This window comes from Verticillium alfalfae, genomic scaffold (assembly GCF_000150825.1).
Source record: "Verticillium alfalfae VaMs.102 supercont1.3 genomic scaffold, whole genome shotgun sequence".
Taxonomy (NCBI): Eukaryota; Fungi; Ascomycota; class Sordariomycetes; order Glomerellales; family Plectosphaerellaceae; genus Verticillium; species Verticillium alfalfae.
This window is the reverse complement of record NW_003315036.1, coordinates 1,534,940-1,545,625: the sequence shown is the minus strand read 5'-3', so window position 1 is coordinate 1,545,625 and position 10,686 is coordinate 1,534,940. Positions and strand designations below refer to the sequence as shown.

Genomic DNA, 10,686 nt, shown 5'->3' with positions numbered 1-10,686 from the left:
GTGCTACTGTGGTGATTCCCTCCGTGACGGCAGTGTCCCGGCCACGAACCAGAAGGACTGCTCGTTCCTGTGCCCTGGCGATAAGAACACCTACTGTGGTGCCGGCGATCGTCTGCAGCTGTACAAACTTGGCGTTGCGACCTCTACCGCCGTGACTTCGACGACATCTGCTGCTGCTACCACTTCTACCACTTCTGCTGCCATGACGACTGCTACCAGTTCGACTACCACATCGGCCGCCGCCTCTTCCGCACCCCCGACGACCACGACCACCGCCTCGGCGACGCCAACTTCCACCACGCCCGCGATCCGCCAGGTCGTCCGCTCACGCTACAACTTCCAGGGCTGCTACACCGAGGCCGACAACGGCCGCGCCCTCGAGAAATCGACCATGGCCGACGACCTTATGACGCTCGAGATGTGCGCCGACTTCTGTGCCGGCAGCACCTACTTTGGCGTCGAGTACGGCCGCGAGTGCTACTGCGGCGATGCCCTCCGCGATGCCACCGTGAAGAAGGCCGACAACCAGGACGATTGCTCGTTCCTGTGCCCTGGTGACAAGATGACCTTCTGCGGCGCCGGCGTCAGGCTGCAGCTGTACAAGCTCGGTGATGCGCCCATCGCCGCGGGAACTACTGCCTCGAGCTCGACCCTGACTGCGACAACGTCTGCCGCGGCTTCCACCGTGACGACTTCGACCACGTCTGTTGCGCCTACGTCGAGTACCACTTCTGCTGCCGGGACTACGACGAGTACCACCGCTTCTGCTGTCACTACGTCAAGCACCAGTTCTGCGGTGCCCACTACCACCAGCACGACCAGTGTTGCTCCCACCACGACTAGCACGACCAGTGTTGCTCCCACTACGACCAGTACTACCTCTGTCGCTCCTACAACCACACGCACCACCTCGACAGCCACTCCCACTCCCACCGGTCCCATCATTTGGCAGGGTAACAGCAACTTCACCTACTACGCTTGCGTTTCAGAACCGTCCAAGGGCCGCCTTCTCACCAAGCAGGTCTTCAACGACGGCGTCAACATGACCACCAAGGCCTGCGCCGAGCGCTGCTGGGACTATGGCTACGCCGGCGTCCAGTATGGCCGTGAGTGCTGGTGCGGCAATACCCTCAATTTTGCCGGCAACACGGGCGCCACCCCGGGCAAGAATGTCACCGACACCGACTGCAAGATGACGTGCCCTGGCGACAAGAACGCCTACTGCGGTGCCGGGTCAAGGCTCAGTCTCTACATCAACAAGAAGCTTCTCACCTGAAGGATGTGATTTCTTTTTTTCTTCTCTCTTCAAATATTCTAAAGAAAACGGGACCAACAATGGCGCATCTGGACGAGGCGAATCGTCCTTGTATTTAGGGGTCAATGAGCGGGGGGCGATAGATTGATGCCCCTGTAGACATATCTCGCCATGACAGTTGGCTTTATCTACTTAATGTCTGTTTTGTCTATTTTTCTGCTGCTTTCAATAACGAGGTGAATCCGTTCCTGTCGATATTGTCTAGAGCTCTAAAGTTACAACGGGCTTGCAAGTCTGATGATTCACAGTATCGGATTGGATTCCTCTGAGTCTACGACTAAATGCCCAAATACGCTGACGGAGACGAAGCATTGAGATATATCCCGTTACAGTCCGAGAACACAGGAGTCGAGTTCGAGTACCGTCGTATGAACTATCCCGTCAACTTCAGCCACATGTCTTCTTGTTACGATTGTATGAGCTGCCCTTTGATGGAATCAGAACGTCCATTCGAAATTCGCAACTCGTCAGGCCTTTTGATTTGTGAGTGAAATACAAAAGGCAAAAATCAAGGTGATCGTGTTTGTCCACAACAATTCACTCTCGAAAAGCTAGGGCCCGCGCTTGGTAAACGTGACGTGTTGGCATTTTAAGCATTCCTCATCGATATAGGGCGTGACACTGAGGCTTGTGTTCATCCAGACCACAATGCAGATGTTCTTGAAGAACGAATAACAATGAGAGCTCCAATTAGTTCGGCCAGCGAACACCTTGCCCACTACCATGCATGTGACGACATCAAACATTACCATCTACAGCCGAGACTCTTTTTCGGCCCCCTTCCGCAGCTGCTCTTGGATCACCTTGCCAACCGCTACACATTTCTCGTCCTCGTATTTCCCACATACGACTTGGATACCGACAGGTATGCCATCCACCAAGTTAATGTCATCTGCACTCTGATTAGCATCACGCATAGTCGGCGTTTGGTGGGACATGCTCACACTGCGACTTGTTGAACTCGTCCGCCTTGTTCCTTGGTTGATGCGCCTTCCATCCCGCCGTTCCGTCGCCATCTTTTTCTCTTGAGGCTGTTGTCACGGGAAGAGCCAGCGCCGCCCAGTCCACGAGGTTCCAAATACTTGTATATCCGACGTACTGGCTCGATTTGACCCACGTCCACGGCTTGTAGCCAACCCAGGGAACAACGGGCATGATCAATGCGTCCATCTCGGCTTCTTGCCAGCGGCGCAGGTATTCCGTCTCATATTCGTACCTGTCGGCGAGCAGCTGCACACACACCATCAGCAGATGAATCAGTCTTGGTCAAGGAGAACACGTCCTCTCAACATACCTCATGAGTCTGCGCCGTCGTCAACAGGTTCTCTGGCTTTCCCACAAGCATGCCTTCGATTAATGGCTCGCCTGACATGTCGCATAGTTTCTTGCACGCTAGTCCGCCGTCTGAGAGAATGGCTTTCTCCCAAAGGTCGTACGCACGTGCGTGGGATGAGGCATCCCATTCGATCACTTCACTATCGTCAGTTTGAGGATTGCTCGAACAAACCAGAGAAACGCACCTTCGTGACCGGCAGCTTTCAGCGCAGCAATTGTCTCCTGCATGGCGCGCTCTACTGGCGGCTGCGTCTTCACGACACCGTCGTCAATGATGTAGCCGATACGCAGCCTCTTGGTCGACGGGATCACGCAGCATTCTGAACGCCAAGGAATAGGTGCGACCTGGGAGTCGACCTTCCACGGTTCGCCCTCTTGGAAGGCCTTCATGTAAGTCTCGATGCCGGAAAGGGTGCTTGCAAGAGGACCTGCGACGGGACGGACGATGTGTTGGCGGGGGCTGTTTGAGGCATGTCAATTAATGTACCGATACGAAAAAGACCATGGGCCTTACCCTCCGCGCTCGTATGTGTGCCTCGACAGAGTCGGAGAGAGTCCGTACAAGCCCGTCAGCGCCGCTGGGATTCTAATGGACCCGCCAATGTCCGTGCCGACGCCGAGGATGCTGCCGCGCGCCGAGATGAGTGACGACTCGCCGCCGCTGCTACCTCCGGAGATGAGGTTCCGGTTGAGGGCGCCGACACACTGGCCCCAAACGTGGTTGTATGAGTCGGACATCATCATGGACTGCGGCACGTTGGTCTTGACGTAAAAGACGGCACCCAGTCTTCGCAGCACTTGCGCTGTGTTGGAGTCCCTGGCGGCCGGCTTGTCGACGAGCCCGACCCAGCCTGTGATGCCGTTCAGCTAAATGTGCGTTTGTCTTCGAGCCGCCAGCTCTCGGGGCACTTACCGACGGTCGAGTCCTTGCCCTTGATGTCGAGACAGTCCTTAATGCTGACGGGCAGTCCGTGCAGCGGACCAACAGTCTTTCCTGTGCGTGCCAGCACATCATCCAACCTCTGAGCTTCGGCAAAGGCTTCGTCGAAGAGGATTTCAGTGCAACATATCGTGAGTTGGTGGGCGATGGCAGCGCGCTTGGCAAAGGCCCGCACGACTTGTAGGGATGATAGCTCCCCGCGCGCCAGCTTGTGCAGCAGCACGGCAGCATCGCAGGTCTCTGTGATGTGTAGCTCCTCGGTCGTTAGAAGGCCGTGTGAGCGGATGTAAGCCAGGGCCGAGGGGGCCGAGGATACAGAGGGGATCGAGGCGAGGCGCCATTCGGCGGGGATCTGGGCGAGTTGGTGGGCGCGCTTGGCTGCAGCGCGGTCGAGGTAGGTTTCCGGCGCAGGGTCCGACGTTTGCTGTAATTGCATCATGGTGTTTTGCCTATCTTTCTTGGTAATCATCAAGTCCTGAGTGTTCAACAATGCTTTTGTCGCGAAGAGAATGTGGCTTGCGTGGAGCTTATAAGTCGCGGAAGAAAACGTGACGTGACCGACGAGCTTCCTAGTCTGGATCGCCTGCCTTAGCTCAAAATATAATAAGGCAAGATATCTTCGCAAGACGGTACAATGGCTAGGTAGGGTACCGCAAAGGGAATAAACGCATGTCCACCTTCAGTCAAACCGATGTCGGAAACCTATCATGCTCATGGCGGAACTGATAACGTCGAGCCTCCACCCCCCCCCGGATCTCCAAGCCGCGGGGGGGCGGGTGGGACTTTAGGGGCAGTCAATGACGCGGAAATATGCCATGGCCCCCTTGACTCGCGGGGGTGTTGAGGGAGGGGAATAGATTCCTTTCCTAAAAAGGAAGCTAATCTACATTCCTCGGTCTCCAACTACCACCCAACACCCAACACACCACACCCTTTTGGCACATTCTTGCACATCATTACAGCAGGCCCATTGCTCGCCAGTGTGCCTCACACCTCATCTCGGCGTCTGGGTACCGCGGGAACTCGGCAGCGCGACAGTTTTGCCAGTAACGCCGCACGATATCGCACTGCTCACGTCTCATCACCCTCATGTCTGCGAGGAAGACCGCGACTGCGAGATGCAGATAGTATCTCGACGACACCGGCATCATCTCCATAACGTGACAAAGTCGATCCACAGCTTTCGCCATCGCTGTCTCCATTCCCGGCGGCGGCAACCTCGTCTCGACGTCTTCAAGTCGCCCAAGCACCGCAATCGCGGCCGCGCACCGATAGGCATCCGCTGTTCTCGCAACGTCCGTATCACACCCCTCGAGTTGCAAGAGTGAGTCCATGACCAAAAGACAACTACCCATGGGGTCAGTGTTGACGCCTCCCACGGCGACATGAGTAAAAACATGGAACGTGGACGCCGGACACCCGACAATGTCAAAGAAGCCACCAGCATTCAGCGTCTCACGGTGCCAGTCCTCGAATATTAACCCCGTCGTGCCCCGGATGATAGCACCCATGACATCAAACCACAGAAGGTGCGACACCATCTCTGACAGGCCTGTGACGTCCCGTGCCAGCACCTCAAGCTCGCCCGTCGTCCGGCAGTGGAGGTCGAGCAGCGACCTCGCGCCGTAGAGATGACGCTGCCACTCGCCAAAGGCTCCCTCACAGACCTCAAAAAAAGCAAAGGCCGCGATGCCAACGAATGCCACGGGATTCGCTGTCTCGAGCGCCTCGCTGAGATCCATGAGGGCAGCGATGTAGTCGAGCGGCCCAGCCGCTCTGCTTGGCGTCGCCTGCATCGGCGCCGCCCCCATGCGGGCCTGCACAAGGTCGTTGATGCGTGAGACGAGCCGTGTCGTTGTAGCTTCTGACAGCTGCCGCCGCGCACCGCCGCTGCCCTCGAGCGCCTCGATGTGCCGGCAGAATGAGGAGAGTCGCTTGATGAGGCTGTAGTGATCTGGCCCCGCTGTACTCTCCTTCTCCCCATGGACCGGGCCTACGTGTTTACCTGCCGTTCGGTCGGCGATCACGGCAACAACAGCCGGGCGTGCCGCTGGCGTTCGGCTGGTGACTGTTCGGGTGTCCGATTTCCTACGTTTCGGCTTCGTGGATGCAGCGATGCTGGTTGGCGATGTCTTGTCCGCCCAGACGACGCGCTGCGGATACCCACCACAGGGCAATTCCGAGGCGACACAGGGCTGGCATCTGGGTCGATTGAGGTCACATTTGATGCCCCTCGTCTTGCAGGCACGACAATCGCGGTCCCGCCGCATGCCTCGTGGCTTTCCGCGGGGCTTTGATTCTTCCATTTCTGCCGCGACTTCTCGTAAAAGTGCCTGATCATGCAAGTGCTTGTAAAAATGGTCCGAAAATGGATGTATGACTTGACGTGATGGGGTGAGGCTCGCTCGTAGGTAGGTTGCTTGTTTGGGAAGAAGGCAGATGGGCTCAATGTGCCCACGGATCAGGGGCTGGCCGTGCATTTAGGCCTTCGGATAGACCCCCGAGGCTCGTTGGATCCCAGACTGCGGGGAACTTGATTGCTTACCGGATGCAGCAAGTGATCATGTCGTCCGCCGTGGGAGCCGCGGTAGGTCACCCAGACCCGTGTTTGGTCGGGCATTTTCTACGCTATTGACATGAGTCGGCACCCTATCGCCAGCCATTTATCCCTCTTGCGATGGGGCGATCTGCACAAGTGTGCAGCACGTCGCCGACATGGTTTTATTATCTCTGCAAGAACACGATATGGGCCCAGAGAAGTAACAATTACGACCTGCGTATCAGCCATACCCTATGACGACGCCCGTATCCTGACAAGACAAAGGTCAACGCGTTGCAGATGGACAAGGTCAGAAGAGCCAGACACCTGTCAGACAGCATTGAGACGACGAACCCCTGGTACCTCTGAAAGCCAAGCTTGGAAACCACGGTTGCATTTTGGGTTCATATTACATAATAGCACCTGGCTTCAGTGGACGTTTTCCCAATACTCCGTCTCATCTTGCATCTTTGAACGCGGGGAAATCGATACCCTGTCTGTCCCCCACGGGGTAGCACGAGGCCAACACAATGTTAGCCTTGAGCCGGGATCGTAGTTGCAGTCAAGTATCGTCATAACGGATAATTCGCAGCCTGACACGACTTGGCTGAGTTGCACATGCTCCTGTGAGCGGGATGGGGATCTGAGTTGCACTGGTTATGCGTAGTCGGTGAGTCGTCGTAATCAGGCGGCTCAGATACGGGATAGCGAACAGAAGATAAATCGCCAACTGCTCTATGGACTCGTCAAAGGACAGCAATCTACAACTCGAGATAACGAAATATCTTGGACTTTACTTTGGCCTCCCAACTCGAGCCGGCCGCACAAAACAGCGGGCATCTGGCCGACGGGATCATGAATCGCGGACGCCCATCCTCTCCGCTCTCGGCCGACCGATGAAAGCCTTCCCAACGGGGAAACCGATCTTCAAAAACTCCGTCATGATCACTACCGACATCCTGGCACGCGACCCATGCCTACAGCAGCCCACCTTCCACGTTATCTGCCCCACGAACGGCTTCGACAGCCTTGAGACCGCATCCCTTTTGTGCACAGCACTTGCTATGCACTGTTGCGGTCATGTTGATGAGGCCATAAATACGACAATCCTTCGCCTCAATCAAGGTCCGCTCCCGTGTTACCACCGACTGTGTCTTGTTTGCTCCACTCCTCCCCCACAAAGAGCGGTGGTCGACTCCATTCTTGAAAAACTTCCCATCGCCCGGTTCCCCAGACGAAGCACGTTCGAGCCTCCTTGAGTCACGACATCCTATCGTTCGACTCATTGTCAACTGTCCTGTAGCCCGACATGCACCACGCCGACGGCATGGCTGCCAAGGATCCCATGGCCTTCGAGCAGGCCTCCGCAAAGGAGGAGGGCATCACGGGCCAAGTCGAGGGTCCTCTCACTCACGCTGCCTACCGCAAACTGGTGCACAAGATTGATCGAAGGTTGATCACGACATGCGGCTTCATGTACTGTGTCAGTCTCGTCGACCGGACGAATCTAGGCTCAAAAAACAATAACAACAAGTCGAAGACCCTGGAGCTGACAGTTGGCTACCGCTACGTAGGTTGACCGCCGTCCGATCTTTTCACGATAGATACTGACAGCAGCAGTCACTCATTGCTCTCGTATTTTTTATTACGTTCACGTTGTTCCAGCTTCCGGCCACGGTCGCCTGTCGAAAGATCGGCGCCAAGCTCTTCCTGCCTGGCATCACACTGGCATGGGGCTTTCTGCTGGTATGGCTTGCTTTGTCAATTGACTACTGAGATGCGTTGATGGCTAAGAAGATGGCTAGGTTGGTTTCGGGTTCCCTCAGAATTGGCAGACAATGGTTGGACTTCGTATCATCCTCGGCTTGCTCGAAGCTGGGTTCCTTCCTGCCTGTCTTTTTCTCATCTCGACCTGGTATACACGATATGATCTGCAGAAGCGCATCTCATGCTTCTATATGATCGGCTTCTTTTCGTCGGGCATGGGTGGCATTCTGGCCTATGGCCTCATGCAGATGGTGAGTTGACACGAAGCTACAAGTGCAAAGCAGAACTGACGTCTTCAGGATGGACTCGGCGGTCTTGAAGGCTGGAGATGGATCTTCCTGATGGAGGGCCTTGTGAGTATCATTTTCGACCTTCATGTGTAGAGCGCCCAGCTAATCAACCCAGATCACTGTTGTCGTTGCCACCATCTGCTATTTCACCATTGTCGACTTTCCCGATCGCGCCCACAGCAAGTCAAAGTTCCTGACCAAGGAAGAGTGCGAGATTGTCATGGACAAAATCAACGCCGATCGCAGTGACGCCGACGAAGAGGCATGGGACTTCCGCAAGCTGATTGCGTCCGGAAAAGATCCTCTCATTTATGGCTACGCCCTAATCTTCTTGTAAGCCCCCCCCGCCTTTGACTTCCTACCACGCAGAGTACTGACAGAAGGGTGCTCAGCGGCTTGACTGCCATCACCTACGCCGTGGCGTACTTCCTCCCCATGATCCTCCGCGACCAGATGGGCTTCTCGCTCGCTGCGTCTCAGTGCCTCATCGCGCCTCCCTACTTTGTGGCCTGTCTGTACATGTTTGCCACGGCCTGGATCAGCGACAAGTACCGCATCCGCGGCCCAGTCATGATGTTCAACTCGGTTGTCGGCATTGCTGGTTTGGCTTTGATGGTAGGTCTGCTTCGGGTCATGCGCGTTTAATGGCAAGACTAATGATTACAGGGCTTCGCGTCCAACAGCGGCGCCGCCTACTTTGGCGTCTTCCTCATCTGCTGCGGCTTCAACACCAACATTCCCGCTTGCATGACCTACCAGGTACGTCTCAACTCCCAGGACTGGTTCTCTCAGGGGTACTCATCGTTCTCAGTCCAACAATATCCGCGGCCAGTGGAAGCGTGCCTTTGGCTCCGCGACCCTCATCGGCTCGGGCGGTGTCGGCGGTGTCGCGGGTTCCCTCATGTTCCGCAGCCAAGACGCGCCCGGGTACCGTCCCGGTATCATTGGGTCGATTGCCTGTGGCTTCTTGGTGCTGTTCGTCATCTGCTTCAACACGTGGTACTTTAAGCGGGAAAATGCCAAGGCAGATAGGGGAGAGAAAGTCCTGCAGGGGCACCCTGACTTTAGGTATACTGTTTGAGAGGCGGCCTAGCGTTTTGAATGATACTTTCTACTATGCTATCTCTGTTAAACCTTTTTACCCCTCGACTCAAGGCGAGAGAAGGTGGGAGACCGGCGAGAGACTTTGTCTCGTTTCTTTGCCTTGATAGCCACGTTTGATGGGTATGATTCGAGATTCGATTTGCGTGTGAATGCCGTAGCTCGCAGTGCTGCACGAACCAGTTGATACCCTACACCACAGCATGAAACGAGGCCGGGTCGGATGTTTGACAAGGCTGGTAAGCCAAAGCCTAGTAACACCCTCCCTCGTGCGGCCTCTCATACCTCGGCCTCTCCCTCCCATCCGGCCCCGCCTCAAGACAATCCAGATACAGAATCTTGCCCTCCTCCCACCAGACCCTCAGATCAGCGCCCTCCTGCCCCCAATCGATCGACTGGCCATTCACGCTGAGATAGGACTTGGCCTTCCCCTCCGTCGTCCAGGTACTCTTCTTCGGCCGCCACACCTCAACCGCCCCGTCCCCCTCCATGCCAACCTCGGCCCCGTCAACAGCCACGACCTCCCCCTGGCCTTTGAACGAAAAGCACCGCATGCCGCACGTCCGGCAGAAGAAGAAGGAGGTATGGGCCTCGCCCGGCCCGCGCGGCTGGTACGCGCCCAGCGCGCCGAGTTCCCGCGGCGCGAGGCAGCGCAAAGTCGTCGGGCGGCAACGCGGCCGCACGTGCAGCAGCCCGGCCTTGTGGCAGACGGTGCAGTTGCAGCGGTAGACGCACGGCTTGTCGGCCGGGGAGTTGCGCTGCGCGGGCGTCACAGGGTGGGCGGTCAGGGGGAGGGCGAGGCGGAGGACGTAGCGGGTTGCGCGGCAGTGGCAGGAGCCCGTGAGGGTTGTGAGGGTGGGTTGGGCTGCCGGGGCAGACATTTTTTTTTTTCCTTTCTTTTTTGCTTGTCTTTTGAGGGTTTTTTGTGCTTGAATGTCGTTGGTAGGGAGACTTTGGGTGGGAATGGCGATGCTTTGCTTGTACCGACAGATGTTTTCGCACGATGGTGGAAGAATCAAGTTGCGCGCAACGAGAAGAGACTTAGAGACGTAATCCAGATGGCCAAGCCACGCAGTCAATCCCGCAAATCAAGTGAGCAAATCGTCGTAAAAGTCTGCGAATTGTCTCCGAGAGGGCATTCCAATGCGGGGATGACACCAAGGGAAAACTGAAAGATGAGAAACATCGGTCGAGATATACAGCTCAGCGCGCCCTTCCCATGACGACGGCGCTCACTCCTCTTTAGTCACACCACTGCAGGCGGCGCACCTTTCTCTGGCCCTCGTCTTACACACAGCGTCTGCCTGAACTAGCGGTCCATCATCGATGATCGCACGTGGATCGCAGTATGGGAATGGTCAGCAAGCGTCGATCCGCTCCACGTCTGTTGGAATGTGGT

The 10,686-nt window shown here is 56.3% G+C and overlaps 4 protein-coding genes across 4 annotated transcripts in view; 2 read left to right on the top strand and 2 right to left on the bottom strand.

Moving 5' to 3' along the window:
* Nucleotides 1–1,276, top strand: part of VDBG_02984 (conserved hypothetical protein) — a gene marked incomplete at both ends in the record, with an annotated part of 5,116 nt that extends 3,840 nt beyond the window's left edge. Inside the window, one exon of the mRNA XM_003006799.1 lies at nucleotides 119–1,276. Coding sequence (XP_003006845.1) covers nucleotides 119–1,276 — 1,158 coding nt within the window. The remainder of the gene's footprint in view (nucleotides 1–118) is intronic.
* Nucleotides 1,277–2,224: 948 nt separating this feature from the next.
* VDBG_02983 (acetamidase) lies at nucleotides 2,225–4,059 on the bottom strand (the record flags this gene model as incomplete). The annotated part of the gene is made up of 5 exons (XM_003006798.1): nucleotides 2,225–2,545; nucleotides 2,610–2,785; nucleotides 2,836–3,110; nucleotides 3,165–3,501; nucleotides 3,564–4,059. The coding sequence occupies 5 exons, from the start codon at nucleotides 4,057–4,059 to the stop codon at nucleotides 2,225–2,227; spliced, it is 1,605 nt and encodes a 534-aa protein (XP_003006844.1).
* Nucleotides 4,060–4,546: 487 nt separating this feature from the next.
* VDBG_02982 (conserved hypothetical protein) lies at nucleotides 4,547–5,896 on the bottom strand (the record flags this gene model as incomplete). Its single annotated transcript, XM_003006797.1, has 1 exon — nucleotides 4,547–5,896. One exon carries the CDS (start codon nucleotides 5,894–5,896, stop codon nucleotides 4,547–4,549), a length of 1,350 nt encoding a protein of 449 aa, XP_003006843.1.
* A 1,560-nt stretch (nucleotides 5,897–7,456) lies between these two features.
* On the top strand, nucleotides 7,457–10,340 carry VDBG_02981 (conserved hypothetical protein; the record flags this gene model as incomplete). Its single annotated transcript, XM_003006796.1, has 8 exons — nucleotides 7,457–7,699; nucleotides 8,196–8,249; nucleotides 8,556–8,801; nucleotides 8,998–9,254; nucleotides 9,342–9,351; nucleotides 9,490–9,526; nucleotides 9,645–10,142; nucleotides 10,234–10,340. 8 exons carry the CDS (start codon nucleotides 7,457–7,459, stop codon nucleotides 10,338–10,340), a joined length of 1,452 nt encoding a protein of 483 aa, XP_003006842.1.
* Between the last annotated feature and the right edge of the window lie 346 nt (nucleotides 10,341–10,686).